The sequence below is a fragment of the Parasteatoda tepidariorum genome, chromosome 9 (assembly GCF_043381705.1).
Source record: "Parasteatoda tepidariorum isolate YZ-2023 chromosome 9, CAS_Ptep_4.0, whole genome shotgun sequence".
Lineage (NCBI taxonomy): Eukaryota > Metazoa > Arthropoda > Arachnida > Araneae > Theridiidae > Parasteatoda > Parasteatoda tepidariorum.
The window spans coordinates 1800898-1822990 of NC_092212.1; the positions used below are offsets into that span (position 1 = coordinate 1800898).

The following is a 22093-nucleotide window of genomic DNA, read 5'->3' on the forward strand; positions in this document are numbered from 1 at the left end:
GGGCACTGTTTTTTATGTTTATTTTAATTTAGTTGTGTCTGGCAGTCGGTAGTGATATTTGGTAATTGAATTTCAATTTCAAGTATGCTTTTGTGCGTATTATTCTTATGTATTTGTCTTGATTTTATACTTCTGTATTTGCTTTATGTATTTTATATTTTGTATTGTATTCTCTTCCTGGACTTTAGGCAAAACTTTTGGGAGTACAGAGAGAGCAATTTAGACATTTGTTTTGCTCTCTCGATAGAAAAGGTTTTGCTTTTATGGCTTCCGGAGCTGGTACCCCCTAAAGACGTCAGCTTCGGTTGTCATATTTATTCATTTTTTCATATTTCATTGTTTCTTTTGTTTAAATTCCTTTTGAATTCTCAGCCGCTTAAGCGCGTTTTTCCACTGGAAGTATTGTTTTCAATTGCTTGAATTATTTTGAATTCTTTTCTTAATAAATATCATAAAGAGACTTTTATGTTGAGAGAGCTATGCTTCAAGCAGATAAGCGACCTGTAAGTTAAAAACGAGACATTATCAAAAAGAAACCAGTTTTTTTTTAAAATTTCTAATACTGCCTACAATTAAATAAAAAAATTTTAAATTGGTATTAAAATTTAACTTTGAGTTTTTATTTTACTTAATTGCTAAGTAATAAGCAATAACTTTATCATACTAGTTTAAAATTTTGTTATGATTTTTTTTTCAAAATAAATGTTTTTCTTCTTTTTTCTAAAGGCCTTCCGTTTTTACCTATGGAGCTGCTGTTAACAACCGATCTCTGTTTCCTTGTCAAGAGCCTCCTGTTGCCATGGCAACGTGGGAAGCAATAGTGAATGTCATTGATTCTGCGACTGTTCTGATGAGTGGAGATAATGAACCTCTGATATCTTCTGATAAGGGTATATATTTCTTTTAACTTAATCCTTTATTATTATTATGTGCTGTGAAATTGGGCCATTAACTTATATTAAAAATATTACCTGATATAATGAAATCTTTCATGTTGATCTTAAGAGCAAAATTTATGCAGGTTAACTTTACGATTATAAGACAGTTGTGGAGGGGTGGTTGAGCATACTAAAACATGTATTTTTTGTGTAAGGATGTAGAATTTAAAGCATGGGCATGTCAAGGGTCTAATTTTTGAGGGGGATTTTAAAATACATGATCACAATAGCTCTCTCAATGTCACACATATGGAAAAAAAATTCTTATTGTTTGCTAAATATTTGCTAAAATATAGAATTTTTTTTAAATTTCTTTCTCGTTTTCGACTTTAATAATTGCATATTTTATTTAACTTTTTTAAAAATTTTGATAAATAAAATCTGCAAAAGTATCATTTTTGCTATTAATATTATTCTAGTACTCTTTAATGTAACAAATAAACAACTTGTCGCACTTTTAAATTTGAAATTAGTTTTCAAGTAATTAAATAGTTCATATAGTTATAGTAGTTGTTCTTTAAAAAAATATTAATCTTTATTTGTTAATATTAACCTTTTAAAAAAAAACTATAATTATAGTAAAATTATAATTTTTTTTTTTCAGTTTTTGTTTTCTTATGACGTCAGATAAAATAAAATTTAAAACAATGTTGACTTTTATTAAAAGTTCAAACTTGTATCAAAAGAATTAAATTGTAAATTTTTTTTATGCAATTCTGAAAATTAACAAGAGATGCATATTTCTTGCACGGTTTTTTGGGCACAATGATATCAAGTATAGTCTTTTCATTAAGGAAAAAAAATGTAATAAAGAGGCTCAATTCCCAGAATATTCAATTTTTATTTGGTATTCTATGAAATTTGCTGATCTAAATAATTAGTTATACGATTCCCGGTAAAATTATGTCTTCATCTTAGCTGCAAATTAATTTACTTCTTTTTTTGTATTTATCTATCAAATGGCTTATTAATTATTTTACCGTTTGATTAGAATAATTAAGTATAAAATCAGTAATATATTTTACTGAAATTCAAATACTTTATTCTACAAGAATTAAATTTTATTACTTTATTTTTTTGAATTTGTATGTATTTGCAATGTATTTTAGAGAATTCAACATATTTATATTCGATATTCAGTCATGTTTTTTGAATAAAATATCACATTGTTCACTTTTCGAATAATAAATAAATGAAATTGTTGAATGTTTAATTGATTTTCATACTAAAAAATTATATTCACTTTGGTTGTAGCAAATCTATTTCTTTTAGACTTGGTTTTATTATAGATAAGACTTTAAATATGTGTTTGTTGGCATTATATTAGAAAAATCATACTTATTTCTTAGCTGTCTACTTTTGCACATCAAGAATGTTTTTCTTGTATTAGTGAACTGAAAATGGTAAAAATAACTGTTTGCAGAAGTTTCTTAAATTTCATCAAGAACTTAAAGCAGATGATTCAATAGTTGGAAAATACTACCAGTATAAGTGTCACTAACTTTCGCATTGCTTTATACTTACCACTTTCTTTTATATGAATTTTTTTTAAAATTCACTTTAAAGTATGAGCTTTTTTATAACTTTACATGGAGTCCAAATTAATACAGTCAAAAATGGATGCCCTTCAAAAAAGCTATTACAAAAAATTGTGACCTTGTGAAAGTAATAGTTTGGCGTGGGGCAAAAATGAGTATTTTTTGCTCTAAAAAAATAAAAAGCACTGTTTATCTTTCAAATTACCTTAAATGTTGACCCAAAAGGACGGAAAAGTGATCAAAGTAGTCAGAGAATGAAATCTCAGGCATGTTTAAAAATCTCATGAAAATATCCCAGACGTGTTTAATGTAAAAGATTAAATAAATGCTCTTTATAATCTTTTATTTCATCCTTAAAAGTTTCTTTTTATATGAAATTGGGATTATTTGAACTATATATACAATGTAAAAATATATCTATAACAAATCTTTGATCTATAATGTTATACATATCTGTATGCTTCCACCATTCTCATATTTCACTTTTTCCGAATGAATTTTTTTCCACACTAAGAAGTCAAAGAGTAAATTATATCTGAATCTATAGCGATATTTTTATCTGAAAGGCCAAAATAAATCTACAACACTCACAGGTGTGCTGTCTGAGTTCTACTGCATGCTGGATCTATAAATATACTTCATTTCCTTTTTCAGAAGTAATTTTAATTTTATGGATAATTCTAAAATTTGTCATTTGTCCTTTTTAGGTCTCACACAATTCTATTTCTACACCAAGAAAATTTTGCCACTTTCTACTCTTTGCTTAGCTATAGGATTTTGGCAAGAACACTTGGTCACTCAAAAATATATGTAAGTATCTTAAACTATTTAGTTGAAAATCTAAATTGTGTGTTTTGATAACTTCCACCATTATTATAATCTTAGCAACAATATGATGGATTTAGTTCTTGATTATTTCAAGATTTTTGCTAGTTCAAAATTTTAAAATATCAATTTAATTCTAATATTCTTCAAACATCAAATATTTGCAATTTTATTGACTTGAATGCAAATGTTAGCACATCCTTAATAAACTCTCCTGCATAAAAAAATAAAAAATTGAAAAAATCTTTGATAGGATAGTAGAGTGACTAACAATGACTTAAATTTGTGATCTGGATGGACTAGCATGTCGATTTTATACAGAGAAACTCCAATTTTCGGTTTTCTGTCGGACTAGCGTTTAAAAATGCAAGAAGCAGAATAACTTAAAATTGGGGTAAAAATAATCGAAGTATATTTTTCAAAAATTGACTCTTAAAAAATGAACTACTTTAAAAAATGTATAATCTTTGACTGTTCTTTTTTTAGATACCATTTCAACAATATTCCTCTCAATACTTACTAGTGTTTGCAAATTTTCTTTAAGTTTTACTTTTGCAAATGTTTCATAGTTTTTATACTTATAAACTCTTGTTGTCTCTGATATTTTGCATTCCTTTTCATCTCTATCATCAGGAGTAGGCATTTGATCAGATGTTGAAGGAATTGAAAAATATGTGTTGCAGTCGACATATGCATTATCAATTTTGGAAGATCTTCAGACAGGCAATTTTATTCTAAAGAGTCAAAAAATATTTTTTTGATAATGAGATGCAATTAATCGCAACAAGCTGTACTAAACCCATTTAGAATGCATTTTAGTGGACACTGTTCAATGCTGTGAAAATAAAATTCAGTGCTTCTAGAACATTTATTTGTGATTTAGAAGCATTTTGCTGGTCACTGAAATCATGAAAAAGAAATGATTTTCTGTTGTTTAGTGTAATGTTTTTTAAATGATTGGATAATATCAAGATTTAAGGATTGACGCTTGCTTAAAAAAATTCCAACTGCAAATTTCACAATTCAAGCTCCCATGTTTCCCATAACCATCCTTCTGATTTTGACTCAAAGAGGAGGTCTTCTCTCACAATTAGATAGAGTGTCAGAAAGGCCACAATCAGCCAATAAACAAGTATCCTTTTTCAAAGAAAAAAAAGAAAGTTCAGAAAAAGTTTGTGCAAGCTTTTTAGTGAAAAAAGGATTTGATCTGTTAGGAAAAAGTATAAAGTGAGATTATTTCGGAATTATGTTACCCTTTTTAAGATAATTTAAAACTATTGGTATTGGCAATTTCCCGAATCAGCAAAAAATGATGTAGAAAGTGTGATAGCGTAGGGTACACGAATACGAGTTAACAGACAACATAAAACCGAGGCACATGTAGTTTGATGTATTTTGTTACCTTTTTCCAAAAATGACAAAAATATTTTTTTTGTTACACTGTTCTATAAAATTCATGATAGTATTACTGAATTAATGAGAGCTTCGTTGGACATAAACTTTCATGGTTTTTAAGATCATCACATGCCTTCATTTGATTAGTTTTTCTTTTATATTATTATCTGAGCAAGGAGGAAAATCTATTTATTTTTTTAAATTAAATTTGTGTGCATTGCCTGATTATATTTGACTTCTATTATTGTTTTCCGTTATTATATTACTGATTATTTCTTTTTCAGATCTTCTCCCAAATGTAGAATATTTTCTCCACCATCCTTAATTAATTTAGCAATTCTAGTAAGTTATTTTATTACTTTATTCACATTATTTATATAAAAAAATAAATATAATTAAATAGAAAAGTAAATGGCAAAACAACAAAAGGAATCATAAATGCAATACAAAACTTCTTCAGGGGACACTCTGCATGCATTCATGTAGGCCAGTGGTCGGCAACCTGTGGCTCGCGAGCCACAGGTGGCTCTTTTGATGTAAAGTTGCGGCTCTCCAGTTCCATACGAAAAAATTAATAAATTGTTACCAAAGCCCTTAAAAATAAGAAAAAATATTTTTAAGTACCTAATTTCTCAAGAGCTTTCTATTCTTATAATCGTTAATTACAAACCGCTACCCTCAGGCCTGTCGTTAAGCCCGGTTAGAGGGGTGTCTCATTCCGACTCGATTCCGAGTATTCACCCGGAAAAGTGGCAAGTCTGTTGTCTGTTTGAGCATGCCGTTACCGACACCATGAAAAGGCACAAAAAAAGGATGATGCCTGCGACTCTGATCTTGTGAAACAGCAGACAAAACCCCGGAAATTTCTGTCAACTTGAAAANTATGTCAATACATTTCTTATTGTTGTAACTAGACAAACTCTTTTAAACTAATCAAATTTCATTTATTGGCCACTTAAGGTTACAGAGCTACATTAAAATTATTATTTTAAAGAACAAACAATGATCCATATAATCATTAAAAATATTTTGGTTGAATCCTTCTCAAAATTACAAACGATTAACCAAGATATCTAAGGGAAAGAAATATCCATATTTCTAGTACTGTTTTCATCAACCAGAATCCTGGCAAAAAAAAAAAAAAAAGAAAGAAANGAAACCTGGAAAAAAAAAAAAAAAAGAAAGTAAAATCAGATAAGGTTGTATCAGGGTTGGATTTTTGACATGACAGTGGTAAAAACCGTGTTTTTACCGGTAAAAACAGTCAAAACCTACTGTTTTCTTTAATTTATGGCAAATAGCGGATAATATATTATTTTTACATAATTGTTTTTGTAAATGAATGTTGTAAATGATTGCTATTGATTTTGCAACTATACACATGTATTCTTATAGAAGGATGTACATTTATACAGAAATATTGTAATATACGTATTGAAGATAGTGATACTTACTTTTATCATAATAGCTTGATTTGCAAAGGATTCAAAATTTTGCACTTCTTAATTGTTAGAAATAAACAAACAAAAAAGCTTGGAGCTATTAATAAATTCAAGAACTAAAAAGAATTTAAAATTTGGCATTTCTTAAATATAGAAATAAGCTAAACAGAACTTTCAAAACTTGTAACTACTAACAAACTCTAAGTCAAGAATTACTGCTATTTTGTCAAGTTAAAAGCTTTTATTCAGTTGAAAAAGCACATTAAACAAAACTTAATTACAAACAAAATTACATGTTCAGTAGTCGGGATCACTGTGCCGAAACATATGATAACAAGTTACTAATTTTGCGCATTTTTCATTGCCCAGTCGATTTCTAAGTTTAGTATGAATGAGTCCAAAATTTGAGAAGATTCAAAATTATTTTACCAAATACTTATAAATTATTTTACTAAATACTTAAAATTATTTTACCTAAACTATGGGTTTTTGACAGTTTTTGACGGTTTTGATAGAGGGTTTTTTGACATGACGGTAAAAACCATGGTAAAAACCGTCATGCGTCAAAAACTTGCCAACGCTGGGTTGTATACTGAATGTCTATGTTCTACCTTTCTTTATGCTTATCAACAAGCTTTCACCCTGGACTCATAAAAAAAAATCATGAAAAATATGTACCACCCAACAGAACAAAATCCCAAACTAAATAGTCAGCAAAGTTCTCTGGTGAGCAACAAGAATCAACAAGTTCACAGATTGAAGATTGGTCAAAGCATTCAGTCAATAAACAACTGAGCTCAAAATATAGCTATTCACAAGTATTTTAGCTCATCATCTTTTGATCTGTATTCAAATCCACTCACATAAATTGTTATGTGCTGCATCAAAAAAAAGAACAATTCAATGTTGTTTTCTAAAAATAAATTTAAAAAAAGAAAGGTGTTATACAATTATCTGTCTATGTGCCATTAAAATCACTAAGAACTGGGATAGCCTGGTTGGCAGGGCACTAGACACGATGACCGAAGAAGTATGGTGACTGGTGCACGTTAAATCTGGCTGGTCACAAAGTCCACTATGTTCCCATAACAAGTTATACCTCTGGGGGTACTGAATTGGATATTGACCGTTCTCTGGTTCTGGTCAAACTTATGATCTGTGGATGAATGAATGGATGTGTAAATGGGTCCGCCCTATAAACGGGCGTGGCGTATGGGTGTGGCAGAAGTCGAATTCTCGGTTGTAGATGGCACCACTGAAAAACAAGAATAATTGTACCCCCTGTGCTTTAATGGCTGACGTCAAGAACATTAAATTCACTAGAGATGCTTTTTACTACCTCGGGTAATATCTCATGGGGCAGCAATAATGACCTGTAAAAAATTAAACATATATGCATTTATGATCAATTTTTTTTTAAAAAATAGTATTTGCTAATGTAAATCAAAAGGTATTATTAATTGAAATATTTTTTTTAATTTTTTTTTTCATAAATTAATTTTGATAATCTCATATTTTTTATTCTACACCAAAAAAAATTCTGTAGTTTTGCAAATAAAAAAAAAATATTTGTTTGGAAGTTTAAAAAATTTTCCAAATAAAATATGTTGTTAATTATGCTAAGAAAGTTTAAATTTATTTAATTTAAATTGTAATAATTTTTATTATTAGTAGTAATACTGAAATTATCTAATACTATTTGTTACTATTAATGCTATTTATTTTGAATATGCTAATAAATTCCAAGAAATATTTTAGTAAATCATTTCTTTTAAGGATAATATTTTTTTCTGATTTGTTTTAAAAATTATTTTTTGAAAATTCTCGCACTTCCTCTAACTATGGCCATGCACTTAGGGCTTTATTTTTTAATGGCAATTGTACAAATGTCATGTAATTTTGACCCCCGATTACACCTGACTTGACAATGGACCGCATCTGAGCTAGTTTACAACTGAACTTCCACACCATTACCAAGGAAAGGGCTTTCAGTCATGCTGTGTATTATATGATTCCATTGTTTTGTCGACTGCCAGGAATGAACTCACCATCCCCACCCCTCTCCACTAGTGGCGCAGCTTAACCAACTGCGCCACCAGAGTACTTTGCAAATTCTCACTCAAATTAAAATAAATTATTCAATTTTCTTTCTACTCAATCTATTTTTTTGCCTTTAACAGTAATGCTAGCTCTCAAATTGCCACTTTATTATATTAAATCTATTTTTTGCTTTTAATAGCAATTCCAGCCCTCAAAGTGCCACTGTATTATATTAAATCTATTTTTTGCTTTTAATAGCAATTCCAGCTCTCAAAGTGCCACTGTATTATATTAAATCTATTTTTTGCTTTTAATATCAATTCCAGCTCTCAAAGTGCCACTATATTATATTACACTCCTTCCAAAAAAATAGAAATATGTAAGAATGAAATTTTCTTTCTTTAGAATGTTAGACCAAATTTATTATTTTCAATATTGAATCTGAACATTTATTTTTTTGCATGTCTATGTTCTTAAAATTTATGTAATAAAACCTTTTTCATAATTATCTAGGAGCTTTTTGAATATGTTCCATATTGTTTGAAAATCATTGAAGATATGCTGGGATCTTATCCTTTCTCCAGAATTGATTTTTTGGTAGTCCCACCTACATTCGGGAGCTTAGGAATGGCTAGGTAATTTATTCAGTAATAAACGAGGTGTGATTATTAATTTTCAATACTGATTTCATTACACCTGAGTATAATATGTCAATACATTTCTTATGCTTTGAAATAAAATCTCACAAATAACCATTGAAGGATTAATATTAGACTGGAATTCATAGACAGTCGTCCCCCCTCCCTTGACTCACTCAAAAAGCACCTAAGTGCACCAAGAGTGCCTAATTTATTCACAACTAAATTCTGAAAAAAGGGTCAGGTACATTAGACAACACTAGAAAAACTACAGAAGCCGAGAGAGAAAAAAAAAGATTAAAAACAGAACCAGAAAAACCACTGAAGACAAAGGGTTTAAATTGTCCAAATTCTGATGGTGAAAAAGATATGTTGATGATATGTTTGCCTTAGTATACGATGATACTGATTTTCAAGAGTTACTTTCTTTTGACCCTAACATTCAATTTAATTAGACACAGAAATTAATTCTACTTTACCTTTTTTAGATGTTCTTGTAATGTAATACTCTGATAATTTTTTCACCTCTGTTTATCGTAAACATTTTGACGTCTCTTTGCATCCTCGTGTTTACTATTAGGTAATTCCTTGCATTAACACCCCAAAAAAAGGATAAAAATACACATACAGATTTGCGATGGAATCTGCGCAATTTGAGCATGTTAAAAAGTGATGATTCAACTTCAAAATTTCTGACTTATTTCTTTAAAAGAAAAAAACCTTTATTTATCTGCTGCAGTCACTCTTTGACAGCAGGGTGGGTCACAGGTTGTGCACCTCTATACTAGTTTATTCGAGAATTGCGTAAATTGTAATGAACTTTTTTCTTTGTTTAAGTAAAAATTATTAACCAAAACGTTTAGGTCCAACTTTACTTTTGAAAGAGATTCTGAAAAATTGTTTGAAACTAAAAAAGTGCTTTAATTTGGGAGGAAATTTCAAACCCCAAAAAAAAGTGTTCTGGAGAAATATTATAGTCTAAGATTTTTCTGCCCCCCTCTCCATTTCTTTATTTTTCACTTTAACTATCTAACAATTATTTGCATTTCATCAACAAAGTCATCATCACTACCATAGTTTGTTTTTTCAAAAAAAAAAAAAAAAAAAAAAAAAAAAAAAAANAAAAAAAAAAAAAAAAAAAAAAAATCAGGCAGATTAAATTGTTTTTTTTTTTTAAAAATCATTGAAAAATCATTTTTAATTTATTTATATGAGGTTTTAATATTGATTCTGTTTCATAATTCACTCATAATTCACTATGGCCAGCAACAATTTTGTTTTTTTCTGACTCAAGCATATTAGAGAAATATTAGAGCATCTGAACCACCTTCTGACCAAGTTGTAATTGTTCTGTCATGTCGTTATCTGTTTCAATCGTTGCCATGTCGTTTAATAAAAAAGGGCTCTAATAATGTTCTCATATTCATGAGACCAATGTAGTACAGAAGTACAAACTTCTCTTCTTATCAAAAAGTTTCGTCAGTGTTCTCCCCTAAGCATTTTCAGAAGGGCAGTCCTTCCTATCTGCTCTTGGATTCCTTGCACTCTCTTTGTCCTTCTTGTAAAAATAAGCTGCCATCCTTTAAAAACACTACTTTCTGAAGGGATATTCCATCGAAAAAAAATAAATAAGGCACTGTTTAACTAATAACTACACCGAGGTAAAATTATCTTTGTTCATGGGTTTAATTCTGATTACTATTATAAATATTTACTTTGTTAGGATTATTCTCAAATGGTTTGATTTTTATGAGTTTCTCTTCTTTTCATGGTTCTATTAATGAATTTTTTAAGTGATTTTAAATTCTTAAATTATTTTTTAAATAAATACCTTTTTTTTTTAAAAAAAAATTCGCCTTTAAATGTTTAATTTTTAAAGTAATTTTCAGTTTAAACTATCAAGAAAAAAAACTTTTAAATGATTAGGTTTGAGAAAAAAAAATAATTCGGTTTATCAATCAAAATTTTTTATCCTTTTCGTTATTTTTTCTAAACTATGAGTTTTTCTCTTGTTTTGATAATGTGTTGAGAGCTACTTTTTGAAACAAATACTTAAAATAAAATAAGAGGGTAATTTAAAAATTGTTGAGGATAAAATTCAATTATTACATAATATTTCGCAGTTTGTTAAATTTTTACAGTATTAAATGAGTGCCCTTTCAAAACTCAAAGTGCCATTTTCTGCGAGGAAGCATCCTCCCCTTCTTTTGTTCCTAGGATGAACTCTGGTTTTTGTAGCATTAAGCCTTTTTTTTAAATACAAAAATCTTTATTATTGTTTGATAGGCTATTTTCTTTCGCAAACACAATGATTATAAATATTTGAATGTCAAAACATGTTTTAATTCTTTGTAGTCCCAATATGATATTCCTTTCTCAATCTCTGCTTGTTGGAGACGGAAGTATGTGTTCAAGAGTTGCCCATGAGATCTCCCATGGGTGGTTTGGATTACTGATTGGTGCGTTGGATTGGACGGAGGAGTGGCTGAGTGAAGGTTTTGCAACATTCATAGAGGATTGTGTTCATATTTGGGTGATAAACGTTAGTTACTTTTACTGATATTTTGATTCTTAGTTTTTAATATTTATTTTCGAGTTTTATCATTCATTTAGCAGTTTATTTTCAAGTCCATTTTATACATTGGCATCTTGTTATTAGAAATATTCAAGAAAAATGTTTCTTTAAACTGCACTAATCAAAGTTCACAAGAAATGATGTTCATTTCATTCGAGTAAAAAATCATGAATTTCTAGCAAAGAAAAGCAAAATCTTAATTTTCGAAAGAAAGTAATAAATATATCATTTGTACACACATTTGAGTGAATTATGAGGCAAAATAAATATGAATAATTACGCTTAGGCAGTACAATGCATCAAATAAGCCAAAAGTCATAGAGAGGATGAAAAAAATAAGTTGTGAAACGTCCCCTGGAATGTATAATTCTCCATCATGTAAAAACAGAAACTGATTGCCAAACTGTAAACTTAAACAGAAAAAAATTTCCTTTGTTTTAAATAGCTTAGGGAGAAAAGTTGAATAATATCGAGCATCAAATAACATTGTTGCTTTTTCTTGATGCAGGTGTTTGATCAGACCTGATTAAAAGCCCTGACATAACTCATCTTGATTTGAATTTATTTTTCCTTACATTAGATAAAATAATATTATAAATTTGATTATAAGAGATGGATAAATAGGTTGAGAATAAATATTTTAAATAAAGACCCACTTATAGTAAAAAGTGACCCAGAAGTAAATATAATGCTCCAGTAATTTTTTACTTGTTTTGAATGTTCCATAAATATTTTTTTAGATGAATGAATCAGAGGGAAATGACTACAGAGAATTAAAATCGCACATCAGAAAAAAGATTCTTTTGTCTGAGGTGGAAAATACAGAAAATGTACTTCAAGTTATGAGGTAATCTTTAACCTGCCGACTGTTCTCCACGTAATTTATTTCATTTATTTTTTATATTAATTTATTCCATATTATTATGTATTATTTACTCTATATTCTATTCCACTATTCTATTCTACTCTATATTCTATTCCACTATTCTATTCTACTCTATATTCTATTCTACTTTATATTCTATTCTATATTATGTACTTTACTTCTATATTATTTACCAGTGTTTTCACTACAGCGCGAGAACGCGAGAATCTCGCATATTTTTTTCTTTTCTCGCATTAAAAAATGATTACCGCGAGAAATTCGCGCATTCTATAAATCAATTTCAAAATTCGCGAATTTCTCGCATTTTGGAAAAAGCTTCGAATTACGTCATTTAGAATAAAATCCGTTTCACTTTTCTTCCTGGATCTTCATTATTTTCAACACTTGCCCCGTTATCTAGCTTCCCTATTTACCAGTAGGTATTGTTCAGAACCTTTTCGAACAACAGAACACAACCCCTCCGAACCACGGAACCCCTTTCAGAACACATTTCTCTGCAACCACGTGTTTACTGTAGGTATGGTTTTTCATGTAAGACGTTCAAATTTTTTTATGCACTAATGTAAGATGGACAAATACCTAGTAAAGGCAAAATCTTCTATGATGATGCAGCAAAAATATTCAATGCTTTAAAAAATAGAAGACGTTAAAAATGTATTATAACAAAAAAAATTTTTTTTTTCCAAGTCTATTTGTATTTTTTCAGTTTTTAGAAATCTCACTTAACTTTCTGAAATCTCACCCTGTTTTTGAGAAAGGGTGAGAAATTCTCACCCATTTTTTTTCTATGATGAAAACACTGATTTACTCTATATTATTCTATATTAGTTTTTGATATTAATTTTCTATATTGATTAATTACTATTCTAATTTATTATTCTATAATTTATTTTTATCCTTCAAATGGTTAAGTAGGTGCAAACCCTTACTTGATTTTCTATATTTCAAAGTCCTGTTCTTACAAACAGCCTCAGATTTTTTGTGCTCTGAAACATAGCTGCCAACTCTATTGGATTTTGCCAGTTTCTCCTGGTCTACGGGTCTAATAAAAATTCTCCTAGTTTTTGTACATTTTAGAAAATTCTCTAAAATTAAGTAAGTTTCCTTAAAAAATCCCTATTGAAATAGAATTTTTGCGCAGATTATTGCTGGCTCGAATATTCAAAACATGTGTTTCTAATACATAAAGAAGCGAGCCTCATTTATAGATATCAGTTATCTACCTTTAATGAATTAAGTACATATTACTATTCAAAATTAAGAGTAAGCATTTCAAGTTCATTTAATGTTAGTAATAATATCTTGATGACTAATGATCCCTGAAATTCCATATGTGTAAAATGTTTAGTACATTTTGTAACAAGTATCAAGACATTTATATTATTTCATAAAATCTACTGGATTTTTTGGCTATCCATGTTGGCAGCTCTGTATCTATCTAGATTAGTTAGAATTAGATATGAGAATAATGACTTTTTTCATTCCACAATTTCTTAATATAGTGTGAGAAGCATGAACTAAAGTTGTATAAAATGTGTGGACATTTCAATGCTATAAAAAAAATCTCAAAAACAGCAGTAGATTAAATATTGTAGAGTTTTAGTAACAGGATTATGCATTATGTTTGGCAATTATTTGGAAAAATCAGGGCAGAGACTGGTCTGGTTCTCCGAAAATCTTAATAATTTAATCTTGACAATTTAAAAAAGGAAAGATTTCTTTATGTAGCTTTCCTTCGAAGCTTTTCCAAAGCTTAGGACTGAAGATTGTAGTATTCTTTTAACATTCTTAATTTTTTAATGTAAAAATAGCATGACTCTTTTATACCTTCCACACATCTTTGCATACACAATTTAATAAAAAAACAGTGTTTATATTCCTGCATATGTTTCAAAGGTAAATGAAAGTTCCAACACCCCTTGCTGGTTCTTTTCCTCACAGAAACTGGACAGAACTGGATATGGAAATTCCTGTTTCCAAAAAAAAAAAAAATTAAAAAAAATATTTTTCCTCCCTCTTCTGACAATTTGAAAATAAAAATTATAACTGAAATATTTTTAGAAGGCAAGGGGAAAAAGCACATGGTTCTTGAACAATTTGGTTTGGTTAATTGATTAATATATATATATATATATATAAAACAATTCTGCATTTTTTTGTTTCTTTGCTATATAAATTGACCACCTGTTTAAGTTAACAGCTAAAGCATTGCCCTGTAAGTGGTCAAGTTGCACAGGCCTTATTGTTCCATTAAAATTCCAACTTATGCATTATGATAAGGAAATTTAATGTCGCGACCTAGTCCCATAGGGCCCATACGCCAAATATGTGATGTCCCGCGGTTGAGCAGCAACCCCGCCCAGCACGGGCGACCAAGCAATTTGCTGACACAAGGGAAGCCCCGAGTCATGCACAATGAAATGCAGCGTAGTTTTGCCGATGAGCAGAGGAGGCCAAGAAGCCTCAGTCAAAACCCGGAGTCGGAAGCGCCAAACCGGCTGCGGACTCCAGGACCAGGTGGGCCGACAACAGTGCCGCAGCCACCCTGCCAAAATCGCCCTCTGACAGGAAGGCAAGCAAGCCTCTTGCCAAAACCAGAACACTTTAATGAAAACTATTACAAAATTTGAACACAACACAATAAAGCAGTAATACAGGGCGAAGGTCAAATGCTGACCTGCTTAGCAGCTACAGAAAGGAGTGGAGGTCTCTTAATTTCTTTACAGACACTTTGGTTCAAAGTCTCTCTTGATCTCTTTGCTAGGCTCAGTCCCAGTAATTGGTCTTATGCTGGATACTTCTTACGACTCTCTTATGAGACACACAGGATTTGCTTGTGGCACTATGGTTACTTTTTAGGTTTGAGCCAAACCGCTGGTTGGCTTCGTAGCAATTAATGCATTTACTTTTCCCCTGACAGGAGTCCGCTCGGTGTCCTGTGCCGTCGCAGTTTGAGCAGGTCTCAGGATTGTCGCAATCTCTGGCCATATGGCCAAGACGATTGCACTTATAGCACCTGAGCGGGCGTAGGTACTCGCTGTATTTATAGCTCTTCCAACCAATTGATACGACGTCACACCTCATGATGCCTTTGAAGCTCTTCGGCTCAATTGTTACGACCCAGTGCTGTCCTCCTTTGGTTTTAATTGGAAATGAGACCTCAAATTCTCCCCCTTTAAAGAGGTCGTTGCACTCCCTGAATTGTTTGGTGAGTCTTTCCTTGGTTAAGGACTCAGGTAAACCAAGAATAATGATTATGGGTTTCTTTCTAGGAGGCACTTCGACTTTTAGTTTCTTACTCAGGCCTTTTTCTTTAATCTGCTCTCTTAGCAGTGCTAAGTCTTGCTTGCTGTCGAGCTCAACAAGCACTTTTCCCGCTTGGGTAGCTCTTAGCTCTTTCACTCTGAGTTCAGTCTCAGCCAAATCGATATTCTCTTTAATGGCTCGCTCAATCTCCTCAGAAGGCGCCTTCTCCCTTGAGTCAATCTTTTGGACATGTTTTTTAGACTTTTTGGATCGCTAAGCCTCGCGGCCGACTCTAAGTGCTTCTGTATAGGGTTTTGGGCCCTTGTTTTCTTTCTTTTTAATCATAAGGTTCAAAGCTCTTTCGACCTCATCTTGCTGACCTCTGGTGAAGGACAAAAGCACGTTCTGCTTCGATATGATGCGTGAGAAATCGGATGCCACCTGTGCGAACTCTGCAACCGCTAAAGCATTTAGCGTCTGTACCTGGTGCTTTTTCAACAATCTATTCATTCTCTCAAGCGAGATCTGTGATTCAGCCGCCCATTCTTGTTGACTAACCTCAAAAGAGTCATCAAAACACATGGGCTCCCAGTCCTCCTCTTCACTCTCTGACATGCTTGTCTTTGCTTTTTCCCTTTAATGCTTTATGCGTCTTCGCCAGTCGATCCCTCTGCCTACGTTTGCCTTCAATAGGCGTTCCTCCCCCGAACCACGAAGAGGTGTAGGACAAGTGTTATAGCTTTAAAGATGTTACTTGACCGACTTTTAAGAGTTCGCTCGAGGAATAGCTTCTAGGACTTGTTTCTGCGTGAGTATTCAATTTTGAAATACTTTTTAAGCTGCTTCGAACTCTAAGGGCCTCGGGGGTCCTGCCTTATGCATTATGATAAAAGAGATTGAAATTTTTTATGCATCTTTTTATTTTAATTATTTATTTATTTTTGTGAGTCATTCCAAATTGGTTCGCAAATGAAAGTAATCTTTTTTTAAATATTTTTTTGCTTTACATATTGTTTTGTATTAATAATTATTTCAAATTTGTTTCATTTTTTCAGGTCATCTAAAGGAAAAATAGATAAAAATCTAGTGGATGGTGTGGAAGCAACTGTTCTCAAAAATGGACAAAATCCCTTGAAAGGATTCATGCAAGTCCACTATATTAAGGTGAGACCATCCTATTGTAATTAAAATTATTTCTATGTAATAAGGAGTAACTTGGATAAAACTAAATACCAAACATTTTTAAGGCAGATCATATTGCTAATTCATTTGGAAAAATCTATGTTTTCTTGTTTAAAATCGCTAAATTTTCAATAAATTCTGATTCATCACATAGAACTAAATACTCTCAATGTTTCAAGGCACATTTTCTCAACTCTCTTACAGCGCAAGAACAGCCACCATGTTCACTAGGTTTAATTTCAATTTGATTTTTCTGTTTAGTTTATCTTGGAATCAAGGATTTATGCTGAACTTTATGAGAATTTGCAAGGTGATCTCTGAACAAGGGAATCATAGGAAACTGGGTAAAGTTAGGAAATTTTATCAATCTGGAAAAATCGATTAAATGTCAGTGAATTTATTTAAAAATTAATTTCTGTTATGGTTAAATATCTTACAGCAACTATTTTTCTGATAAGTTGTTCCTACTCTAATAAAAAATCATTATGTAAAGGAAAATGCTAGCTAAACTGTTGGAATTGCAATGGAACCCTGTTTATGAGACTCACCCTCAGATGTGAGTATCATTATTGCATGCGATTTTACTGTTATAGATCTGAAACTTGGTTTCTAGAAAAGGACAATGTAATACTCTGATTGTACAGTTGGTTAAGGTTTGGAGTGAGGGATACCAGCGCAGGTTCTGTGCACGATGTGTTACAAGGGTCAAAATTGCGTTAATTCCTATCATGGCCCTTAAAATGAGGCTAGATGCTTGACCACGGCTGAGTGATGTGCGTGTTGTTTTTGCTTAAAATTGTATTGTTATTTATATAAAAATAAAATACAAGTAAGTGTTTTTTTTAAGCTTTATTGTTCATTTTAAAGGAAGAAAATAACAGATGTATAATTTGTGGTGTTATATATGATTTATGTAAATTTAAAATTTCTTTAAATGAAATTTATTACCATACCATCAGATAAATAAAACAGCCAGAAGAATGTACATTATTTAAGTGTCTTTTTTTTCAGTATCAAGTTAAATTAAAAAAAACAAACTATTTCTTATTCATTTTTTTCTAAAATTTGAAGTCTGAGAATGAAATTGAGGTGAAAATTACGCTGCAATGCCCTCTGCTAATTTTTGCTTCTGTGTATTTTGTGTTGCAACATAAGCATATCATAGAAAAGCAAAAAAGAGGAAAATGTTTCAGTTTTTTTTTGTTTGGGTGTGATAGTTTAGTCACGATAGGTTGAATAGTTTCTGATTTTTTGTTGTGTATCTTCAATTACATTCTAATTGTATAATATTTATTATATGTTTTAGGGTTATTTTTTATTGAAACATTTGTCTGATGCTGTCGGCATTGATAAATTCATTGCATTTCTTCGAGCTTACGTTGATGAATATGGCGGCCGCTTAGTTACCTCTGCCGTAAGTTAATGGATTGTTTTTAAATTTTTTAAAAATAGTGTCTCAGTTTATTTGTTATTATTAATGTTATACATATTTTTATATTGCTTTTATTTTGTGTTATACATATTCTTATTAAATTTTAATTCAACAATTTCAACTTCGGTGCAAAATTTTATGAATATACTCTCATTGCTATCTTTTTCTTGAAATTGTATCTGCTAATTTTTGTACAATTATTATCTTTTATTTATATACCTCATCCATTTCCCCTTCAAATTGAATTAAAATGTGTTTGTTATTCTTTCCAATCTATGCATGTATTTTTCTTATGTGGTTCCAAAAACGCTTGTATAATTATATTTTATTATTATAATCTCATTGAAAACCTTCGTCAACTTAATTTTGAGTTTACAACTACTAATGTTCAACTCCATAGCAGGGATCTGTCCAAACATTTTGTGACAGGTCCAGTTTTTGTAAAATTGTGAAAAAATTAATCCTACTTAGTGAATAAAAAATAAATACTGAGTCATATGCTTTCAACCAGGGTCCTGCTTTTACGAATTTGTGCAAATAAGATCTGGTTAATGCAAAAAACTTTTTCAAGGAGTTTTTAAATTGTAAATAGATACAAAATTATGCTCAGCACTGTAAAATTATAATAAAAAAAATTAAATTTTCAAAAATAAACAGCAATTGCTGCTTCTAAATTAGAGTTGCAACATACACATATTTGGTATTTAGCCTATACTGCTGAACGCAGAATATTCATTTCGGATGAATAATGGAAGAAGCGTTTGCCGAAGGCAAAACTTAATTTGTTTACATCCATCTTTCTTGTTTTCTCCCCTGGGAAGGGTTTATTCGATTAACAAAACAATGATGAAGATAAAAAAATTTGTGAAGGGTCCAAGTAAAAGAAAATCCTTTGGTGAATTGTCCGTTTTTAAGTTAAAATATTTTGTGAACCCATATTTCTTCTTAACAAACCCCTGCATAGCCTCGTCATTTTGAACCCAATCCAGAAGACAAGGGAACTCCTGCATCAAGTATTAGGAGAAATTTGCCTTTGTGGAAGACTTTTTTTTTATGGAACTAACCCATATTTGTGTAACATGGTGAGATAAATGGAGAAATAAATTAATTTATATTTGCTCACAACCAATTTTTTATGTTTTAGGTGAGAAGAAATGGAAATTTTTCTTGACAATCATCTGTATTGTGTTAATCTATGAATTATGATAAGTTAAGAAAAGCATTTCATTTTGAAAAATTTTTTTGTACTGAACGGGATGAGGAAAATTCATATGGTTCCTCAAATTGCTAGTAATAGTATTATTTGCAGCAACTGACCATTTATATAATCTACATAAACTAAAAAATTTATTCACAATTTTTACCTTCTTCATCAGCCAGTAATCCAAAATATTTACCACAAAATACTTTATAGTAAAATACTTAATTCAATAAAATAATTTATAGTAAAATACTTCATTTTTCAGTAAAATAATTTTTTAACTGAGCAGATATCTTTTTAGATTCTTATTCTTGTATTTTAATGTACGTTTCTTTAAAATTTTAGGAATTCTTATCTATGTATTTCAGGCACTTCCCATACATTAAGTAAGTATAAGTTTTATAATTAATTTTTAACTTATATATTTAAAGTTTAAATTGTGTATGTTCCATTTTTTGTTTTTGCTATTTTCCAAAGTTATTATACTGTTTCAATAAAAAATTTCTATTTTTTAAAAACTAATCAATCATTTTTACCTTATTTTAAATATTAATAAAAAAAGTTAAATGAATGAAACCTTTAAAACAAATTGCAGATATTTCAAGAACATTCAAGTTATTTCAGTGTTAAATAAAAAGAATGAATTGACAAATAGTAGATTGTAGTATGTTGTTAAAATATAATTGTTATTTACATTTAAAATGTTTAAAAATTACTGTTATTTTTTTAAATATATTTCATAAATTGTGTGGTAAGAAAATAATTGACTGTGTAAAAAAATTTTGTTCTCTGTAGCTAACTAATTTTTAAAATTTTTTAATTAGTAATTCATTTTTAAAAAATTTTGGTTTGCATAAATATCAGGACTAGTAAAGTATTTATACTAATAGCCAATAAAAAATATAAATAAAATGTGGATAAATTAGCCAATAAAATGTGGATAAATTACATATCTTAAAGAGTATTGAGGGGTATCTTTTTTAATTTAGTTAAAATTTACTTTTATGAGCTTTTAGTTGAGTAGCGAAATCATAATCAAAATTTTTGTATTATTTATTACTTATATTCTTAAAAAAAGGGGTTATTTAAGTTTTTAAATGGAAATTTATTTTCAGAAACATTTTCACTATCAATGATATTTATGAAAATTGGCTGCATAATTCAGGTATTCCAGAGGTAAGTTTTTGAGAAAATAACAATTATATTTCATTTATTTTGTGTTCATCATTTCAACCTGCTTATATTTGCAAAAATTGTGCTTTTAATATTGTATTAATACTACCAAAGATATATCTATTTAAAAGGAATAAAACAAAAGAGAGATTAACGGAGAAAATTTTAAAAAATGTTAATAAGAAGTTTCATTTACGGTGTATAAGCTGCAAGTACGTAGAACTCACAAAATAAGTAAAGAATATAGAGAAAACATGGAGAGAAAAATGTAAAGGTTTTTGAAGGAGGTGAAGAAAAAAAATTATTAAAAAATTCTTCTAAAAAATATTCAAAAATTAAAAAGTTGAAAAACAAAATAAGGAAAAGATATAATCTTGTCATCAGCTCACCCAATTATATTTGAAAAAAAGTCGTATATCTATGTTAGTATTGTGTTATATAACCAAATCTTTATATTTTTTCCATGTTTTCTCTATATTTTTAACACTCTTTCTCTATTATATATTTATACATACATTATATACATACTTACATTATACATATACATACATTATATATATATATAATTTTCTTTCAGGCTATTTTAAATTCATCCATATCCAAAAACAATCAGTTGTTTTCTGAGGTTGTTGATGAGGTAATTGGATTTTATATTAAATTTAATTTTAAAAAAGTGAAATTCTAAATAACTCTCGAGTTAGCTGTCAATTACATTGCATTTGTAAGTTCATTTTAGCTTAAGTTCATGTCAGAATTATGTCATATAAATCGCTTTCAATTTTATTCATAAATCTGTGATAAAAATAGCAAACTATTTTCACATTTTAATGAGTGTTTTCTTTTTTCTTCTTTAACTGTATCTTTATTATGTTTTGACAATCTTTTTTTTAATATTTTTTTTGTTATCATTTAATGTTTCATTCTTTAGTTCTCCCTAATATTATTTTATATCAATGATGTAAATGATTTTTTTTTTTACCTTTTCTTTAATTGTTTTTAATTCTCGTCAAAGTGTTTGTTTCTTTAGCTGTTAAAATGTAATGCAACTTAGTTTCTTTGAGCTGTTATGTTCAAATTAAGTCTCATTGTTGAAATTTTTGCATAACTTAACACTTCTGATTTCCATTTTTAAATAATCAGATTTTATTAAAAACTCTTTTTTTTAAATTTAATTTTAAATGTTTTTTTCCTTCTTATTATAATTTTTTTAAGTATATATTTTGTTAATGTGTTTATTAATATAGAATTGGTTATTAAAAAGTGTCTAATTTATAATTTTTATTTAATTTTTTTATTTTATCAAAATCAAATAAAATATATTACAATGCTTGCATTTTTATGCTGCTTTTGCGTACAAATATCTTATGTTAGGAAGGGTCTATAATATTTTTTCCTAGTTGTTATTATTATTATAATTTGTATATGCTTAATACAAAGCTGCCAACTTTCTCTGCTTTGTCAGAAATCAGCTTCAAATTTATGCACCAATGCATGAATCTTGAGATTTAATATGAAGTTACCTTACTTTACAGCCGTTGATAAATAATTAAAATATATATATATATATATATATACTTTTCTT

General features: G+C 29.5%; 1 protein-coding gene and 1 long non-coding RNA gene across 5 annotated transcripts in view; one reads left to right on the forward strand and one right to left on the reverse strand.

Moving 5' to 3' along the window:
• LOC139426368 (uncharacterized) overlaps positions 1-13086 on the reverse strand; it is a 46029-nt gene extending 32943 nt beyond the window's left edge. The window contains exon 1 of the long non-coding RNA XR_011637629.1: positions 12766-13086. This is a non-coding gene — a long non-coding RNA (uncharacterized lncRNA). The remainder of the gene's footprint in view (positions 1-12765) is intronic.
• The window catches only part of LOC107437810 (aminopeptidase O-like), a 38810-nt gene that overhangs the window by 9026 nt on the left and 7691 nt on the right, over positions 1-22093 (forward strand). For 2 of the 4 annotated variants that reach the window (XM_016049923.3, XM_016049925.3), the window contains exons 3-13: positions 727-890; positions 3184-3286; positions 4981-5038; positions 8692-8813; positions 11172-11358; positions 12132-12238; positions 16579-16687; positions 18012-18119; positions 19684-19724; positions 20454-20514; positions 21089-21148. In XM_016049923.3, the coding sequence (XP_015905409.2) occupies positions 727-890; positions 3184-3286; positions 4981-5038; positions 8692-8813; positions 11172-11358; positions 12132-12238; positions 16579-16687; positions 18012-18119; positions 19684-19724; positions 20454-20514; positions 21089-21148 (1120 nt within the window). The remainder of the gene's footprint in view (positions 1-726; positions 891-3183; positions 3287-4980; positions 5039-8691; positions 8814-11171; positions 11359-12131; positions 12239-16578; positions 16688-18011; positions 18120-19683; positions 19725-20453; positions 20515-21088; positions 21149-22093) is intronic. The other 2 variants (XM_071184969.1, XM_016049924.3) reach the window with 1 other exon arrangement.